The sequence below is a fragment of the Xenopus laevis genome, chromosome 3S (genome assembly GCF_017654675.1).
Source record: "Xenopus laevis strain J_2021 chromosome 3S, Xenopus_laevis_v10.1, whole genome shotgun sequence".
Lineage (NCBI taxonomy): Eukaryota > Metazoa > Chordata > Amphibia > Anura > Pipidae > Xenopus > Xenopus laevis.
The window spans coordinates 121131149-121151380 of record NC_054376.1 but is presented as its reverse complement, the minus strand read 5'-3'; the positions used below and the strand labels follow the sequence as shown (position 1 = coordinate 121151380).

General features: G+C 42.9%; 3 protein-coding genes and 1 non-coding gene across 4 annotated transcripts in view; 2 read left to right on the top strand and 2 right to left on the bottom strand.

The window, feature by feature from the left end:
* The window catches only part of LOC108705163 (LIM/homeobox protein LMX-1.2), a 32774-nt gene extending 27954 nt beyond the window's left edge, over positions 1-4820 (top strand). Inside the window, exons 3-7 of the mRNA XM_018241970.2 lie at positions 626-783; positions 1477-1554; positions 2865-2982; positions 3109-3261; positions 4669-4820. Coding sequence (XP_018097459.2) covers positions 626-783; positions 1477-1554; positions 2865-2982; positions 3109-3261; positions 4669-4820 — 659 coding nt within the window. The remainder of the gene's footprint in view (positions 1-625; positions 784-1476; positions 1555-2864; positions 2983-3108; positions 3262-4668) is intronic.
* Positions 4821-10873: 6053 nt separating this feature from the next.
* trnaf-aaa lies at positions 10874-10955 on the top strand. The gene has a single exon. It is a non-coding gene; the product is annotated as a tRNA-Phe (tRNA).
* Positions 10956-14685: 3730 nt separating this feature from the next.
* Positions 14686-15078, bottom strand: LOC108705162 (histone H4). Its single transcript, XM_018241969.2, has one exon. It carries the CDS (start codon positions 15042-15044, stop codon positions 14733-14735), a length of 312 nt encoding a protein of 103 aa, XP_018097458.1. The 5' UTR covers positions 15045-15078; the 3' UTR covers positions 14686-14732.
* Positions 15079-15871: 793 nt separating this feature from the next.
* Positions 15872-16656, bottom strand: LOC121402242 (histone H1A-like). The gene has a single exon (XM_041588841.1). It carries the CDS (start codon positions 16620-16622, stop codon positions 15930-15932), a length of 693 nt encoding a protein of 230 aa, XP_041444775.1. The 5' UTR covers positions 16623-16656; the 3' UTR covers positions 15872-15929.
* Between the last annotated feature and the right edge of the window lie 3576 nt (positions 16657-20232).

Genomic DNA, 20232 nt, shown 5'->3' with positions numbered 1-20232 from the left:
AGCCACATGCAGTACTCCTAGGTAGCTACAACCCAGAACAAACCTTTTTTTTTTTTTTTAGTTTTGTGGTAAAATTAAGCTTTGCAACTTCTGCTAAAAAAGGAGAGCCATTTCATTGGAGCTCTAAAATTATGTGCTCTAACTGAAGTGGAGTAGGCTGCCCAATAGGTCATGCTTACTTTAGACAGTTGTCTTTTGAGGCTAAGTTGGTGTGGACTTGCCTTGCCTTGACACAATAACATCTGCACATTTTATAACCCATACCAAGCAATCATCAGAAAGCATTTACTTGCAAGTGAGGGAATACAGGGTTATGGAAGATAGCTCATAGTACTAGCCAGGGACTAGTCCAATTGTCATTTTTGAGTCAGGGAGGGTTTTGCCTTCCTCTGGATCAAGTAGCAGTTAGGCAGGTTAAAAAAAGTTAAGAGGTTGAACTTGATGGACGTGTATCTTTTTTCAACCTAACTTACTATGATTGGTCGCTATGAATCACTAAGAGCAAAAATGGCATCATGACATTATTTTTCTCATTGTGTATGTACCTGTTTATAGAACTTTCAGGAATTCACAAAAGCTTGTTGACCGACTCTTTGTAACGACTATGAAACATTTTTATTTATAGTTAAAAGCGAAGATGAAGATGGGGGTTCCCTCCAAGGTAAAGGAAGTGATGAAGCAAAAGATCCTAAAAGATCAAAGAGGCCGAGGACTATATTAACAACTCAGCAGCGTCGGGCCTTTAAGGCATCATTTGAAGTGTCATCTAAACCATGCCGAAAGGTAGCACAGATGCAACTTGTAGATCACCCTTTGTCATTCCAATAAAATGTGCCTGCTCATCATCTGATTTGAGATCAGTTCTCTGTGATTGCTTTCACTTATAGTTAGTACAGGAGAAATAAAATGTAATTAGATAAGTAGGCTCAGTCACTTACTGAGCTTAGGGACTGACTCAAAATATACTGTGTATACATAATAAAAATGTCACCAAATAAGGCTGATTAGTAAATAATCAGATAAATGGTATTTGGCAGCACATAAACCAGCACAATTAGCATCAGAATGTAATAATCAGCCCTGTTGTATCAGCTTATATGACAGACAATTCTCATTTTCTGCTTGATGTTTTGCAATTACCCCTAAGCTTAGCGTCTCAACAGCTGCTCAAAGCCCACTGAGCATGTGTGTGTAGCAGACACTACTAAAAAAACCCAAGATGAGAAACTTCTTTGACAAGTTTGAAGGCCTGGATCAGATTCCTTGATCTTCTCTCCCCCAATTTGATGACCATTGTTACATCATCAGAAGGCGGTTTGTGAGATGTCACCATCATATATCACTGGTTAATCAGCTCCCTCCTGTTGCCATTCCCTGTGTGCAAGTTATTTAAGCTCTGTGTACATGACACCTAAACAGTATATCTAAAAATTAACTGAAAAGAAAATCTCATTAACATGTTCTCTTCTCCTGAAGGTGAGGGAGACACTGGCAGCAGAAACCGGTCTGACTGTACGAGTTGTCCAAGTTTGGTTTCAGAACCAAAGAGCCAAGGTACCAAACAGTATTGAGTCATTTTGACTACATGTGATACAATGTCAACACAATACTACACTTTCCACTAAATTAACCTTTTTGGTTGATAATAATGGGCACAACATAGGAACTTAAAAAATACACACACATAGGGTGTTAAGTCCGAATGGCAAAAACCCCAAAAAATTGGGGTTATTTTTTTACTATAAAATCTGTATTTTTAGTAAAAAAAAAGAAAAAAAAACCCTCACATTTTTGGTGATTTATTATACCCAGAGGATGGAAATAGTCAGAATTCAAAAATCCAGCATCTCAGACCTGTCGAGGTTGTATATAAGTCAATGGGAGAAGTCCCTAAGATATCATGATCAGTGCAGGGTTTTGTGCAAAAATCCAAAGATTTCATGGTTTTCGGGCAAAAATCTGAAAAATCTGATTGTAGGGGCAGAAAATTTGGAAAAAAATTCATACAATTCTAATTTTCTGACAATTTTCAAGATTTTTTTCCCCAAACTGGAATTTTTTAGGAAACTGTATTGATAAATAATAATAATAATCGGATTTATTTGGCGTATATTACAGAAACTAATGAGATTATTGAGATGAGATAAAGTGTTTCATGGAGAGAAAAATGTGTCCGTATACATCCATATTTATGTATTATGACATTCTCACCCATTGTGACCAGTGAACTTTATTGGTAAATATTAAAATGTTCTTATATTATCACCAATTTTTGACCCTCAACTTTGGGAGATGCAAATGCACCCCCGACCCTTACCCACAAAACCTTAAACTACACATGGCTCTAACCCACAAAATGTTGCCATTGTAGGACGTATAACCAAACTATACCGGCAACATTTTGCTCGGTTCCAAGAAAGGGAATCTTCAGGAGCAGTGGAGAAGTGTACTTCACCAGTCTGACCCACACCCAACCCTAACTGGCAATGGTTGGCCAAATTTCAACCTGCCCAACCGGTGGCCTACCAGGTTCACCACGGATTTCTGGTCAACCCACACAGCACTACTGCAAATCCATAGCCCTTAGAGCCATTATTTAGTGCCTATTTAGTTTTCAAGCTCAGCAGTCCACATCAGCATTCCTACTGGAAAATGTAAGACCATACTAGTTTTCTATAGATTAATGCTCTAGGTATCGAGGAACATGGAACAAGGAGCATCAAATGTGGCACCAGAAAATGGGGGAAACATTGCCTATTAAAAACCTGCTCACTAGTCAGGATAGTCATAGGCTTCCAACCACATCCTAGTGTTCATGCTTTATAAAAATGAATCTCTATTGATACACAATTGTTTAAATGTAGATGAAGAAGATAGCAAGGAGGCAGCAACAGCAGGACCATGAGCAGCTGGGAGCACAACGTCTGGGATCTAGCCGTGGAAACCGGGGAAGCAGTAGGCAGAGTAATGATGACAGTGAAGGTAAAAGAAACCTAAGAATAGCTAAGGACTGTTAATCACACAATAGCTATATGTAGAGAAGTGATTGCATTTGTGTGTTAGATGCAATGGAGCCATTATAACCTTTCACTACATTGGGTTCACCAGATGGGGGCAGTGGAATAGAAGGTGTAATGGTATCTTACTCCAGGATACCACATCAGCAGATGTTGCCATTGGATCAAAGTAACTACAGTACAGATCTCTACAGACAAGGTCTCACTCCCCCTCAGATGCCTGGGGACCATTTACATCCGTATGGTGAGTTCTACAAATGTGCATATAAAATGGTTAGATATAGTCCTTTAAGTACAGTAGAATAACACTTTCATGCCTATATTCTTGCTAGTGTCAGGTTGGATCTGCTAGGGCACAGAGAGTCACACCAAGAACCACAAAATAATATAAAAAAATATAGAACAGTATTGGATTAAAGGAGAACTACAGCTTAACTATAGAAATAGGCTATAGGCAACCACAGCCCTTTAGCAGGGATGCCGCAGTAGCTCCCCATCTTCTTTTCTGCTGATTCACTGCACATGCTCTGTGCTGCTGTCACTTACTGAGCTTAGGGACCTACTCACAATATACAGTACACATAGAATAGAAATGTCACAATATATAAGGCTGATTAGTAATTAATACAGATAATTACTACATGGCAGCACAGCAGAGCCGGAACTAGGGGTAGGCAGAGTAGGCACCTGCCTAGGGCGCAAAGCTTGGAGGGCGCCAGGCACGTACCTTTCTCCGCTTCCTACCCCTAGTCTGGTCGAGTGCGCTCCTCTCCTCTTCAGTCCTGCATACTGTTTGTGCGCCTACGCGTGCACATGAGTGCGCGTACAGGAGGAGAGCATATCGGAAGGGGGTGCCGGTCAGTCAGTGCGCATGCGCAAGTACTTCCAGCGTGCACGGTGGAAGGGGCGCCACGGCTGGCTGGGTTGCCTGGGGCGCCTGGCCGGCGTGGCGTGGCCCTGCAGCACAGAAACCAGTGTAATTAGAATCAGAATTTAATAATCATCCCTTTAGTATCAGCTTATATTACAAACCAACCTCATTTTCTGCTGGATAATTAGTGACGACCCCTAAGCTTAGCTTCTCAACAGCTGCTCAGAGCCCACTGAGCATGTGAGTGTCACAGACACTTTCCAAGATGGTGACCCCCTGTGACAAGTTTGAAGTCCTGGATCATTGCTGTTATTGAGAAGCTGAAACTCTAGTCTGGTGCAATACGTTCATTATATAAAATATGGCATTTTTAGCCATATTAATTTTTAGGGTTTAATTCTCCTTTAATATTCTTTTACACGAAAATAAGAGAGGTGACAGGAAATGTCCTAAAAACAGTGACCACTGGGAGATTACCTGGCATACTAGGTGGAACCTAATTCTTGCTATCAAAAGTTCAGACAAATATTTGTCCTTGTATATGGAGGAGGCAGGATATTATGATGACATCAAGAGGTGGGAAGGGGCCCTGCTAGAAGTTTACCATAGTTCCTTACAACCAGCAGTGCAGAGCAGACAAACACTGTATGTAATATTATGGAAACTGGAACTTTCAAATTGAAAAGAATCACACAACCCTATAACATCTGTCTAAAACTGCTGTGATGCAAATGGTGCAAAACAAGATAATCATATCCTTGTCCTGTTTCTCCTCCTCAGATGCAGAGAGTGTTTTCCACGACATGGACAATGAAAGCCTCAGTTATCTCGGTGGGTCTCTCCTGTCGGCTTCTGAAAACGGCAACCTACAGTCCCGTGTTGGCCCCATTGACCGTCTTTATTCCATGCAGACCTCTTACTTTGCTTCCTGACACTTGCAGCTCATTCAAAAAAACTTTCTGATGGTTCATACAGATGTTTGAGATGATGAATAGGGATGTAGCGAACTGCCGATTTGGTGTTCGCGAACGCCGTTCGCGAACACCGGCAAAAAATGCGAACGTTCGCGAACAGTTTGCGAACTTCGAACACCCGCTAAAATCGTTCGATTCGAACGATCGAAGGATTTTAATCGTTCGATCGAACGATTTTCATTCGAATCGAACGATCGAAGCATTCGATCGAATGCTTTTCATTCGATCGAATGCTTACAATCGTTCGAACGAATGGAAATCGTTCGATTTTTAGCGGTCGAAGGAATTCGAATGGTCGAATGGTCGAACGATTTGTATTCGAATCGAACGCGAACTCAAAATGCGAACGTCGCATGACGTTCGCGAACATTCGGCGGATGCGAACGGTCGAAGTTCGCGCGAACAAGTTCGCCGGCGAATAGTTCGCTACATCCCTAATGATGAAGTAAAATTTAGAGGAAGACAATGTGCTGGAATTTTGGCTACTGACAATATTGCACCAGACTGATATCCACTTGGATGTGTCGTCACCAGAATGACTACCATGCAAATAAGACATCCGACCATAGTTATGTATTTTACCTTGTAATGTGAGGGGTGCACCTTTACGTTATACTCAGCCCCCCTTAAGGATCACAAATCCCTTTTAAGAATCACAAAAAAGTTGCTCATGACCATGCAATGGAGCTTAGTTTAGGTCTCTAAAGGATACTTACAGATTCCATATCTGTGGAAGGCTCTCAAATGTTGTATGTGGTCCCATCCCCTTCTGCCTAATGCCACCTACAGTATATATATATATATATATTGTTTTGCTTAAACTTTATTATGTATATTATGATAGTCAGGGTAAAATACTTTGTCTGGTTCCCCATGATTTAGGTTCCATACTGCAGTTTAGAGATATTTCTGGAACATGTAGCTCAAAGTCAGCTTGGGAACCCTTTAAATAAAGGGAGTAAGGCATAACAAAGACTTCATTAATACTCTTAGGCTTAATGTAATAAGCCTTACACCTGCCTGTAGCCCAACCAGGCCATTTCATTATAAGCTTCACTACTTTTTCAGTCATCTGTCCCCTTATTTTACATGCCTCCCGGCAGGACTCTTGCCTGCCCCCCATGGTGGAAGCCCTAATTCCTCTTCAGACAGCTGCTGCACCGTGGGCCCCCTGAAAGAATGGGAGTCTGTCCCTGCTTGCAGCCCTCTGGTGACATGTAAGGGATGATTATGGATACCTGCAGCAGTTACAATATAGAACCCGAAGACTCACACAAAAACTGATCCCAACACTGACAATACTGACAAAGGGAATTGCATGGAAGGCTGTTTTTTAGCATCTTCATGCAAAATCATCAGACACCAACAGGGGCTACTGTATATGATTTGGGTGTTCTGAGCATGGGCAGAGAGTCCCTGGCCAGTAGAATAGATATTTCAACAGGCTAGTACCTGATTAACAGTGACAGGTGAACTATGAAATGAATATGGACATTGCACTCTAACTTCTTCCAGCTATAAAATCTCCTATGTCTTTGTGTGATCTGTCCAAAGCAAATCCATTGATATCTGTGCATTTGTGGAGCTATAAATGTCTGTGAGCTTTGTAAGTGTATTAAACATACCAACATGTACCTGCATTGTTATTCAGTGTCAGACTGGAATTCCAGGGGCCCACCAAAAAACCTTAGACCGTGGGGCCACTTTCCAAACTATTATTCCTCCTCTCCTAACTCAACTTCTTTATTCTCCTTGTCTTTTATATCTACTTACTATACTCTATTCTTCCATTATTAAGCCTCTGTTTTCCCATAAAGAAATAGGGAATGAAATAGGCTAAATGTTTAGAAGCAAGAGCCCCACTGACACCTGGGCTCAACGGGAGTTTTTGTGGTATCCCAGTGGGGATAATTATGTGTGTGTTGTTTTACATGTTGAACACACAAGTTATAGTGGCCAGCTGTACAATGTAGCAGAAACAAGTCCGGTTTTAAAACTTTTAATTAGCATCTATAGAAACTATGGGTACAAACTGTAGCAAGAGTTATACATTCCAGCCTACAGACAAGAAACACTGCCCTTCTGGGCAGCTTCTCCTAAAATTCCCAGTATGTAAGAAGCTGAGTCCTATGGCAGCTATTGCATTTACTTTATTCATATTGGACATTCAAATTGTGATTCTGTTAGGGTTAGACATTCTTCCCAATATACAAGTGTGTATACAGCACAACAGTTAGGGGAAAAGTATAAAAAAAACTATTTTTTTAAAGAAAAGTTACAATAGAATGGCAGTTTCACTTTAGCCTTGATCCCACTCTGACCAATTGCTGAAGGAGAGAAGAGAATTTAATCCCCCCTGTTTTGAGTGGTACAGTCCTGATTTAGACAGCTCAGCCCACAGTCCCAGATTGATACTTTGCAACATAAAGGGCTTTATTCAGACGAAATACAGCAACGTTTCAGGCTTACATTAGCCTTTTTCTCAAGCTTTTGCAGGGCAAACGTTTATATTGCCATTCCTTTAAAACCTTATATTTTTTTGGTGTTACAGGAGGCAGGAGATAAAAAAAAAGTCTTTACATTTCAGTAACAAGCTGATGTGTAGCCATGGGGACAGCCATTCAAGCACAGGATACACCGTAGATAACAAATAAGTACTACTATAGGTTATATCAACAAGCTGCTGTGTGGCTGCCCCCATGGCTACACATCAGCTTGTTTATATAAACTATAGTAGTACTTATCTGTTATCTACTGTGTATCCTGTGCTTGAATGGCTGCCCCCATGACTACACAGCAGCTTGTTTATATAAACTATAGTAGTGCTTATCTGTTATCTACTGTGTATCCTGTGCTTGAATGGCTGCCCCCATGGCTACACAGCAGTTTGTTTATATAAACTATAGTAGAGTTTGTAAAGTAAATACACCAGTTTTAACAGTGGAGGGCAACATGACCTTATATTTTTATTACTTCTATTATCATATGGGAAGGGGCTATGGCTTTAGTATAACAGCAGCTAAGGGATCTCAGGTTTGACAGTGCTGCTTTAAAGAGATACTGAGACCAGAAAATATTTTTTTTTAATATCTATTATAACATTATCTTTGAATGCTATTTCTATGAGGGGGCTGCCATATTTGTGCAGCAGGAGTCCATTAGCATTAGAAACTCTAATTGACTGAGATTGGATAGTCAGGTTGGCAAAACAGTCCGGTGTAGGAACTTCAAGTAATAATTACTTACAAAAGCAGAACTATCAGCAAAAAACAATCAATGTGACCTATATGTAACTTATAATGTTGATTAATATTTTGAAAAGAAAATTTTCAGTGTCAGTATCACTTTAGTGGGGCCCCCGCAGCACCATTCCAAGAACAAGGAAAAACTTTATCCACTGGGGATGACAATGTTAGGTCTATGTCTAAAGTCCAAGTCTTTGCTAGGGATGCCTGCATATGGTAAATAAGATGGTGGTATGGGGCTTTTTTCCCCCTATGCCAGGGCAGTTTTTTCCTAAAATGAGCACTTGCTCTGATAAAAAAATGTAACTGATTGTATAAGGCTTTTCTTGTCCTTTAAAAGCAGCCCTGTTGACTGGTGTAGCTGTGGAAAAAGAACTTTGGTGAGACCAAGGCCATGCGTTCAGGGAGAATTTGTACCCGACTGTCTAAACTTGTATGCCAGGTCAGGACATTTTGCAATCCTAACAGATCATACTAGATCTGTAGAGCATCAGCTAGTGCATGGTGTACAGCAGTTTCACTTTATCATTTCAATCTTTCATGCTGTATGCCCAATGAACAATGGAAGATGGCCATGGATGTGTGAAATCACTCATAGCATATCCATTCTTTAGCCTGCAGGTCAACCGGTTAGATACAGTGCAGGATTGGCTTGTGTATGGCCACCTTAACTTTAGGTTTTGATCTTGCACGTGAACTGAAAATGAAATCAGTGTATATAATGCACTGTTCTGTATTAAAGTCGACCTGTCTACTACACATAAAAAGTTGTATAATGAAAGTCCTTTGCAAAAGAAACATAAAACAGATTTTTTTTTTAAAACATCCATACCTTTTATAAACTCATTTAAAGGTTTCAGCTGTCAATCTTATATTGCCTGACCCTCCTCCATGTCTCAGGCATAGAGGCGGGGCAGTCACTTCCTTTCACTTTCCATTCAGTACTTCCTAGATGTCACTACACACTAAAAGGAGCATAAACAGGGTGAGGTGACAGAAACAATTGCCAATCTAATAACAAAATGTCACCATCAGCAGGTGTCAAAATTCCCCTGCTTGACCAGAATATTCACAATATCTTACAAAATACACATAGAAATACTGTATATTAATAGAAGCGAATGCTTACACTGCAGCACCATCTACTGTTCTACTAGTCTGACAAGCACCAGTAACTTCATAAAGGAAGGAAAGGAATAATCTATGAAATATTACAAAAAAACCCAGTGATACCAAAATGTAATGAAATGCCCCACTTTAAACTTCTTATCGATAATATATTCTAATGTAATTTAAAAAAAGCAAAATAAAAAATTGATGAGTTCTATACGGTAGCTTACGACTTATTCTGCCCAACTGTGTTCTAAATTTGCTCCCAACATTTTGGAAACTCCCTAATTACAAACTTTGGCAGGTTATAAAAGTTTGAATACATTTCTGTGGTTTTTATGTGTTATTAAAGATTAGCTAATGAATGTGACTTGTACTTAAAGATGCAAGTCCCAGTTTCCCCAAGAGACCTGCTTATCTTAAATTGTTACAAAAGTATCTAAGTGCCCCTGCCACATATTCTGGGCTTTCTGGCAAAAGCCAATTAAATTAGAAACTTTGGATCTTTTTCTGGCTCTTCAGTGCAAGAGATCAAAGAGAAAGTCGGGATATTTCAGCAACAAACCCGGGAATGAGGGCTGAGCTGTCAAAATTGGGACTGTCCCGCCAAAAATCCTTGCAACAGGATCTTGACAAACTGGCAATCTGGGCAGCTAAGTGGTAAATGAGATTCAATGTTGATGAATGTAAAGTCATGCACCTGGGATGTAACAATATCCACGTATATCCTTAATGGGACTGCACTAGGCAAATCCATTATGGAAAAGGACCTTGGAGTCCTTGTAGATGATAAACTTGGCTGTAGCAAGCAATGCCAGTCAGCAGCATCAAGGGCAAATAAGGTCTTGAGCTGTGTTAAATGGGGCATTGATTCACGGGAGGAGGGGGTCATTCTTCCACTGTATGGAGCACTGGTAAGGCCCCATCTAGAATATGCCGAAGAGTTTTGGTCTCCATCACTCAAATAAGACATTATTGTATTAGAGAGGGTACAAAGAAGGGCAACTAAGCTGGTAAAAGGTATTGAAAATCTTAGCTATGAGGAAAGACTGGCCAAATTGGGGATGTTCACGCTGGAGAAGAGGCGCTTAAGGGGGGATTTGATTACTATGCATAAATACATAAGGGGATCATATAATAATCTCTCTAATGCTTTATTTACCAGTAGGTCTTTCCAGCTGACATGCGGTCACCCATTCCAATTAGAAGAAAATAGCTTCCACCTAAATATTCGGAGGGGTTTTTTGTTTTGTTTTTTAAAGTGAAAGCTGTGAAGATGTAGAATTCTCTCCCTGAATCAGTGGTACAGGCTGATACATTAGATAGTGGTTGGATGGCTGTTTAGCAAGTGAGGGAATACAGGGATATGGGAGATAGCTCATAGTACAACTTGATCCAGGAACTAGTCCGAATGCCATTTTGGAGTCAGGCAGGATTTTTTCCCCCTCTGAAGCAAATTGGAGAGACTTCAGATGGGGTTGTTTTGCCTTCCTCTGGATCAACTAGCAGTTAGCCAGGTTAAAAAAAGTTAAAATGTTGAACTTGATTGACATGTGTCTTTTTTCAACCTAACTTACTATGTTACTATGTTAATGTTGTCCAAAGTTACAGCATGGTGCAACTTTGGTCTGCAGATGAAAAACAAATTCTAGCTCAGTAGTCGTGGCCAAGTGGTTCAGGCAATGGATTAAAAATCCATTGGGGTCTTCCTGCGCAGGTTCAAATCCTGCTGACTATGCACTGATTCCTGGGATGCCTTTGGCAGAAATGCAAAGGGGCAATGGACCTGGTACTTGCAAGATATCCACATATTATGCAGGTTGCATGCTTGCTATGGCCTCCCACAACCCAATAATAGTCTGGGTATCCAGAAAGCTGTCACTCCAATGTGTTGAATAGGGGAAAGAAAGGTCATTCTGCTCAAAATGCTGAAACAGGATATCAGTGCACAGTTAAAACTTGAAGTCCATTGGGGTTTCTCTGCTGACTATGGCTTATTCAGGATTGTAACAGCAGAGTAGGCAGTTGCAGGGGGGCCATTTTTGCTATGGCTCAAGCTTTTAGTTTTAAGGTTTCTGCTACGACTGTTACACTGTGACAGTTTTTGACCTTCATTTCATAAGTTCAGATGTTTTCAGATGGTTCTACAGAAATAAAATGGTAAATTGCTTCATAATTATGATTTTTTTTTTCAGATGGTTCTACAGAAATAAAATGGTAAATTGCTTCATAATTATGATTTTTTTTTCCTGGTACCAGGCTCGGATTTCTAGAGAGGCCACCAAGGCTCTGGCCTAGGGCAGCAGGATTTTAGGGGGCAGCATGCTGTCCATTGGTTCAGAAACACTGGCGATGCACAGGAGATAAAATAGTTTTTTACATTCCCTGTGTGACAATCCCCATTGCTCTGGTCCCGACAATGAAAAATTTAGCGAATAAAAGGGAGGGTATGGGGCGCCGAACGACAGCAGGACTAGGGGCGCTTGCTATGTAAATCCAGCCCTGCGTGGTACCTCTCCCTATTGGCACTTTGCAACCCCCCCACTGAGAACAGAAAGGTATGGTGCCAGCCAACATAGGCACTGGCCAGGAAGAAAGGAATGCACCATTGACTAAATCTGATAGAAGTGGAAAACCTACAGACAACCCTGTCTTGCCAGGGAACATACTTCAGGGCAAGTCATTAACGAGTGCACTAACAACAACATAGGCCAGTTAACTGGGCCCTAGGCAGGGCTAAAGCAGCCACTGTATAAGATGTGGCTCTGGCTCTTCTAAGACCACTAAGCGACTACATGTACAGGGATAGATACTCCTGTTAGTAAGAAAATATTCGGTAGGAAGACTTCTGGCAGAACCAGAGGAGACTCGCTATATGACAAGCTCTTTCAGGGGTATGTGGTGGCTCTTAAAAGAGCCTTTGGTTCAAACAGGGCCAAACATAAGAAACATATCAACTAAATGTATCAATTTAAAACAGTTACAGAGTCAGCGGACAACCCCCCCAGAGCTGCTTTAGAAAGACATAAGGTGAAAAACAAAACTTTACATGTCACGAATATAAACACTATAATAAATGTTGTAAAACAACAATCCAGAAGGCAAAGATAGATAATGAAGAGCGCGTTGTGGCTAAGGCTAAGACTAAAAAGTTTTTTCAAGTATATTAAGAGTAAAAAAATGCGGGTTGAGCATGTTGCTCCTTTGAATACCAGTGTGTTTGTAACAGATACAGAAAGGGCAAAAGAGCTAAATCAGTTATTCTCCTCAGTTTAGACAGTAGAAGAGTCCAAGTTCCCAGGCTCACTTCATAGCTGTACATTTGGCTCAGCTCAATCTAGTCACTGGCTGACTCAGTATATGATTCATAAAGCTTTAATAAAACTGAATGTAAACAAGGTGTCAGGGCCAGATGGCATACACCCCCAGGTTCTAAGAGAGCTTAGTTCACTTTTAGACTGGCCCCTAGTTCTGATTTTCTCAGATTCACTTTAATCTGGTATGGTACTGGGATAGGAGAAAAGCTGATGTCATTACAATATTTAAAAAGGGATTACAATCTCAGCCTGACAATTATAGGCCAGTAAGTTTGACATCTGCGGTGGGCAAATTCTCTGAAGGCTTGATAAGAGATCACATTCAAAATTTTGTCCTAGTGAATGGCATTATTAACAGCAATCAGCATGGCTTTATGAAGGATAGTGTAGAAAACTTGAAGCACAGCACTGGTTTGTGTTTAAAATAAAAAAAGCCTTTATTTAACACATAGGGCAACGATCTGGATACAGTGACATTTCAGGCCCTTTTTGGCCTTTTCTCAAGCTTGTGAAGGATAGATCACGTCAGACAAATCTGGAGTAAGGTTCTTAGCGGGGTCCCTCAGGGCTCGGTATTGGGTCCACTTTTATTTAATTTGATCATTAATGACTATGGGGAGGATATTGTAAGTAATATATAATGTATCAGTGTTTGCAATGACACAAAACTATCCAGCCCAATGAATTGATTACTTCCAGGATGCAGCATCCTTGCAATAGGATTTTGACAAACTGGCAAACTGGGCAGCTAATGGAAAAGGACCTTGGAGTCCTTGTAGATGACAAACTTGGCTTTAGCAAGCAATGACAGTCAGCAGCATCAAGGGCAAATAAGGTCTTGAGCTGTATTAAAAGAGGAATTGACTCATGGGAGGAGGGGGTCATTCTTCCACTGTATAGAGCACTGGTAAGGCCCCATCTAGAATATGCCGAACAGTTTTGGTCTCCATCACTCAAATAAGACATTATTGTATTAGAGAGGGTACAAAGAAGGGCAACTAAGCTGGTAAAAGGTATGGAAAATCTTAGCTATGAAGAAAGACTGGCCAAATTGGGGTTGTGCATGCTGGAAAAGCAGCACTTAAGGGGTGATGTGATAACTTTGTATACATATATAAGGGGATCATGTAATAATCTCTCTAATGTTGCATTTAACAGTAGGTCTTTCCAGCTGATGCGAGGTCACCCCATTCACATTAGAAGAAAGGAGGTTGCACAAAAAGTAGTGGTTTGTGGAGAGCACACTGAAGCAAATATTCTGTGAAATTATTTATTCAGAGACTAGATAACACTACATGTTTCGGGCCTTGAGTGCCCTTTCTCAAAATCAGTTCGCTCTTAGTTTCAGAAGGACTTTTGAGAATGAGAAGAAATGGAGGGAAAGCCTAAGCTAGAGTGAAGGACCCAGTCTGAAGAAAGGCATCTGACCTCTGTGCCTTTGGGCAAAACCTGGATCTTTGCATTGAGATCTGTCGTTTGCAGGCTCACCTCCGTAAAACTGCATCTTTCAAGGCCCACCCGTGACTTGACATGATGTTGTGACTCAGGAAGTGTATTCCTGGAATGTAATTTGCAGTCAGAGGACAAAGACTGTTCTCTGCCTAAGTTAGGATTGGTTGGACCTCCTGCAGTAGTGACCTGCGCCTGGTTCCACCTTGCCTTGTGACATAGGACACTGCAGTTGTGTTGCCTGTCATAAGCTTGACTGGAGAACCCTGGAAACCTATGGCGAATGAGAACAAGGCCAACTTCCTTGCCCTTATCACCAACACATTTGAGGGAACATTGAAGAACTGGGAGAGAAGAATGGACTAGTTTCGGTCCTTTCTCCACTTGTTCCACTGATCTCGAAAACGGCACTGGGTCGCACCTGCCACCTTGCCCACTTGATGACTGGAATGGTAGATGCTATGGAGCCTATCGGGTACAAAGTCTCTGGCCATAACGTTGCCTCTTAGCAGAAAGCTTGAGGCCAGTAAGAATTGCACAAAAAATAAGATTGGCTGCTTTTGCCCTGCCTAGGATCCAGTTAACTGGTCTCTGTAGAAGACCTGCAGGTGGCACTGGCTCTTGTAAGAACAGATATAAGGAGTGGGATAAAAGATGTTTAAAGAGAATAGAGCGGCTACAGTTTTTTCCGTGAAAAAGGTGGGTGGCCCTTAAAAGGGCCGTTTTGATAAAGAGACAGAAGCGAGGCTTTAACCCCCGAATCCGTACAGAGTGCGTCCCTGGCGCTTCAGAGCATACACCACATCCATAGCGGTGACGGTCTTCCTCTTGGCGTGCTCGGTGTAGGTGACGGCGTCCCGGATAACGTTCTCCAGGAACACTTTCAAGACCCCGCGAGTCTCCTCGTAGATGAGGCCGGAGATGCGCTTGACTCCCCCTCTGCGTGCCAGGCGGCGGATGGCGGGCTTGGTGATGCCCTGGATGTTATCCCGCAGCACCTTCCTGTGGCGCTTGGCGCCTCCTTTGCCCAGACCCTTTCCGCCCTTGCCTCTTCCAGACATGATTCTACTCGCAAAGATTTCTTTGAAAGATGCAGGCTCGCGCTCTCGTCCTCCTTCATATGCAGAATGACTCGACCTGATAGGGAACTGCGAGGACTGACCCCCCCCCCCTTTCCCCTAGCGGCTGGCATGTGAAGATGAACTCAACACGGCTGCTGTTAATGTCGAACAGCCCGCCAAAAATGTTTGCCTTCAACTGGTTACAGGCCAGTGTCATATCGTTCTCTCTCTCTCTCTCCAGCATTCCGCCATGAAATTCTATGCTACCTAATCGCCTCCGCCGGTCCATTGACTCATCCAGGTTCTTATTGATTTATTATCAACGCTTGCGGCAAAAGCAAACCGCTACGTCTACTCCTTTCTCGCCAACCGCTTGCAGCCCCTTCCCAGCGGCACCCCAATGAGCCTCTCAGCTGAGGTTCATTGTTATTCTGCCTCTTTCACCCGTTTGTTACTTCTCTAGAAAGATTTCACTAGCACTTTGCCACATTGTTACTTACTGGGGCATTTTCGCAGCACAGGATCCAAGTGGCAACAAGTGCACCAGCAGTGCGTGTAATTCAGCGCACGTTTGTCCTCAAAGACACTTTTTTTTCCTGACAACGAGAGCCTGTCAAGATTATTAACGGAGAAGAGACTCTCCCCGAACACAGTAAGCTCCGGCCAGTGTCTGAGCTGGTTAAGAGCGACATGTGGCACCAGTAGGCGGCGGCGACTACTACTACTACACGGAGCCGGATGGATAGTCGTGTTAGTAAGAAGATAGTAGGTAGGCAGAAGCAGAGGAGAGTCGCTATAGGACAACAAGCTGCTCTTTCAGGGGGATGTGGTGGCTCTTAAAAGAGCCTTTGGTTGAATTGGGCAGTGGTTCGCTCGCTCGCTCGCTCATTTCTTCTTGGGGGCGGCTTTCTTGGTTTTGACCACTTTGGCTTTGGCCGCTGTGGCCTTTGCTGGGCTTTTGGCAGCAGCAGCTTTGGGCTTGACGGCGGTCTTTTTTGCGGGGCTCTTGGTGGCCTTCTTGGGCTTGGCAGCTTTGTTTTTTTTCGGGCTCTTTGCTGCTAGCGCCGCCTTTGCGGGTTTCTTGAGCTTCTTCGGGCTCTTGGCGGCTGCGGAGACTTTCTTGGGCTTTTTCGGAGACTTTGGCGCCTTCTTGGCTGCTGCCGCTGGTTTCTTGGCTTTGGCCGCTGCTAGCGGCGCCTTCTTCTTGGCGGCGGCCTTGTCCTTGCTCTGCAGCTGCTTCTTGTTGAGCTTGAAGGAACCGGAGGCTCCACTGCCTTTGACTTGGAGCAGGGTCTCCTTGGTGACCAGAGCCTTGAGAGCCAGCTTGAGGCGGCTGTTGTTCTTGTCCACATCGTAGCCTCCCGCAGCCAGAGTCTTCTTGAGCGCTGCCAGAGACACCCCGCTGCGCTCCTTGGAAGCGGACACGGCTGTGACGATCTGCTCGGACACACTGGGCCCAGACGACGGCTTCTTAGCGGACTTAGCGGCCCCCGCTGCTTTCTTGGGCTGCTGCTTCTTTTTCTTGGCCGCGGGCTCAGCCGGGGGAGGAGCGGGCGCGGATTCGGCGGCTTCAGCCATGGCAGATTCTCTGTCTATCTTTTTCCGGAAATGATAAAACACAACTCCACTTCTCCTTATATACAACCTTTTCTGTCTGTTGATTGGCTCAGTTGCAATAAGCTATGGCCTTGTCATTGGACAAAACCTAGGCACGCCCATAGCAAACCTTCTGGATACGGCTTTACGGGAGCTTTCCTTCTGTGCTTCCAGCGTCTCAAAAAGCAAAGTTATTCCTAATATCTACTTTGACAAACAGCCCAGCGAGTGTATAGTCAGCTGCCCGCTAAATGCCCGTGTCCCTGGCAGCCATTGTCTGCACGTTGCTTGCACGGACCGGCCCCAAACAGCCCCTGGCAGCTCAGCTTCACTCCTGTCAGTCTGGGGCATCGTCACTGAAATCTTTCGTTTGACGCTCTCATTTTCGTCTGTTTCTTCCAGCCCTCTTCCCGGACAGAGAAAAGGTTATGGGCTAAGACATCAGCGAGACAGTGAGGGGTTTGGAAGCTACACAAGAAATCCCTGGGCTTTGCACTGCGGCAAAAGTAGCACAGAAACCCAACGCTGCTGTAATCCAGTGACTGCAGCCTTCATGCAAGTGGGAGCCAGCAGTGTGCATTGTAGTTTGTCATGAGATCCACTATCAGCAGCAGCACCAATAGGTCCCTGTGCCATCCTAGGGCACTGCTAGGAAGCAAAGTCGATTGTAACATTTGCCTAAACGGAATCAAGGATGTTTGGCTGTGTAGACATCATCATCATCATCATCATCATCACACCCTTTCAGCAATGACTGTGCTCTTACAGTCACTGACTGTTCTACCTGGAAGTCATTATCCAACAGATGTGTCTCATACAGATTGCTGCAAATAAACTGCTAGAAGAGTATTCCTCTTAAGAACCAGATCTATGATCTGCCAGCTCCATTTGTTCTGGGGCAGTGATCCTCAACCAGTGGCTCATGAGCGAAATGTTGCTCACCAACCCCTTTGATGTTGCCCCCAGTGCCTTCAAAGATGCTGCTTCTGTTTGAATCCCTGGCGTGGAGGAATGTTTTGGCAGGGCATCTCTCTCTTTTTTTTTTTTTATGCAACCAAAATGTGCTTCCTGCAGGCTTATCGACCAATACAGGAGCTAACAAATAACCCTGAATGACTATTTTACGTAATATTACATGACTGTATTAAAAAATAAAATATATTTAAAAAAAAAATGTGTTTTCCCATAACAGAATTATTATTATTATCATTATTATCATTATGACTATGAATATTTTCATTCATCCAGGTCATACTACTACTACTACTACTACTACTACTACTACTACTACTACTACTACTACTACTACTACTACTACTACTACTACTACTACTACTACTAATAATAATAATAATATCTAGTATAGGTAAATCTAAAAACAACTGTACTTGCTCGGATGAGTAGTGAAACGTCTTCATTGATTACTCAGCAAGTCCAGTTGTTTTTAGATTTACCTATACTATATATTACATATAGTTACATAGTTACATAGTTAAATTGGGTTGAAAAAAGACAAAGTCCATCAAGTTCAACCCCTCCAAATGAAAACCCAGCATCCATACACACACCCCTCCCTACTTTTAATTAAAATTCTATATACCCATACCTATATTAACTATAGAGTTTAGTATCACAATAGCCTTTAATATTATGTCTGTCCAAAAAATCATCCAAGCCATTCTTAAAGGCATTAACTGAATCAGCCATCACAACATCACCCGGCAGTGCATTCCACAACCTCACTGTCCTGACTGTGAAGAACCCTCTACGTTGCTTCAAATGAAAGTTCTTTCTTCTAGTCTAAAGGGGTGGCCTCTGGTACGGTGATCCACTTTATGGGTAAAAAGGTCCCCTGCCATTTGTCTATAATGTCCTCTAATGTACTTGTAAAGTGTAATCATGTCCCCTCGCAAGCGCCTTTTTTCCAGAGAAAACAACCCCAACCTTGACAGTCTACCCTCATAATTTAAGTCTTCCGTCCCTCTAACCAATTTAGTTGCACTTAGTCTCTGCACTCTCTCCAGCTCATTTATATCCCTCTTAAGGACTGGAGTCCAAAACTGAACTGCATACTCCAGATGAGGCCTTACCAGGGACCTATAAAGAGGCATAATTATGTTTTCATCCCTTGAGTTAATGCCCTTTTTTATGCAAGACAGAACTTTATTTGCTTTAGTAGCCACAGAATGACACTGCCCAGAATTAGACAACGTGTTATCTACAAAGACCCCTAGATCCTTTTCATTTAAGGAAACTCCCAACACATTGCCATTTAGTGTATAACTTGCATTTATATTATTTTTGCCAAAGTGCATAACCTTGCATTTATTAACATTGAACCTCATTTTCCAGTTTGCTGCCCAGTTTTCCAGTTTAGACAGATCACTTTGCAAAGTGGCAGCATCCTGCATGGAACCTATAGTTCTGCACAATTTAGTATCATCTGCAAAAATAGAAACAGTACTACTATTAGTAGTAGTAGTAGTAGTAGTAGTAGCATGGGCGTCCACAGAGGGGGGCAAGAGGGGGGCAGTGCCCCCCCCTGGGACTGTGCACATAAGTTTCCACCTGTTCGTGCATTGGCCCCAGCTTACTGTGGTTTCTGTCGCGATCCCTCGAAGATTTTTCTTCTGTGCAGCAGAGTTTTCTTTTAGCTCCTTCCCTAGGTGCTCGCTCCCCCTCCCTTGTCACGGTGCTGCCGGATCGTATTACTTCAGCTGTGACAGAGAGAGAGAGCAGCCAGGGAGCATCTGATTGGCCAGTAGCACAGATTGCAGTGCGGGAGAAAACGAAGGAAGGAAAGCCCTATCTATTGCTGTCTGCAGCCTTGTACTTGTGAGTTCTGGGGGTATTTATACAATTACTTGCCCCTGTGCCATCTGTTTGTGTGTTCTGCTGGTATTTATGTATGTACTTGCCCCTGTGCCATCTGTTTGTGAGTTCTGGGGGTATTTATACATGTACTTGCCCCTGTGCCATCTGTTTGTGTGTTCTGCTGGTATTTATGTATGTACTTGCCCCTGTACCATCTGTTTGTGAGTTCTGGGGGTATTTATACATGTACTTGCCCCTGTGCCATCTGTTTGTGTGTTCTGCTGGTATTTATACATGTACTTGCCCCTGTGCCATCTGTTTGTGAGTTCTGGGGGTATTTATACATGTACTTGCCCCTGTGCCATCTGTTTGTGAGTTCTGGGGGTATTTATACATGTACTTGCCCCTGTGCTATCTGTTTGTGAGTTCTGGGGGTATTTATACATGAACTTGCCACTTTGCCATCTTTGTGTGAACTAGGGTTGCCACTTGTCAGACAACCGGTATTTTGAAGGGTTGCCCGGGTCAAAACTTCCTGGATGGTTTTTCAAATTAGGGAAACTGTGCAGGATTCCCTTGATTGACCTGGCGATCGGCTGATCGCCGTGGCATAGCTCCACCCCCTGATGGCAGTGACACACCCACCTATCTCACAGGCCCGCCCACAGATGCCTCCTTGCCCCACCCTGGAAAATTTACTGCGGACACCCATGAGTAGTAGTGGTAGTAGTAGTGGTAGTGGTAGTGGTAGTAGTAGTGGTAGTAGTAGTAGTAGTAG

Bases quoted from the DNA above. Each gene is read 5' to 3' on its own strand.
- LOC121402242 (XM_041588841.1), bottom strand. From the start codon at position 16,622: ATGGCTGAAGCCGCCGAATCCGCGCCCGCTCCTCCCCCGGCTGAGCCC.
- LOC108705162 (XM_018241969.2), bottom strand. From the start codon at position 15,044: ATGTCTGGAAGAGGCAAGGGCGGAAAGGGTCTGGGCAAAGGAGGCGCC.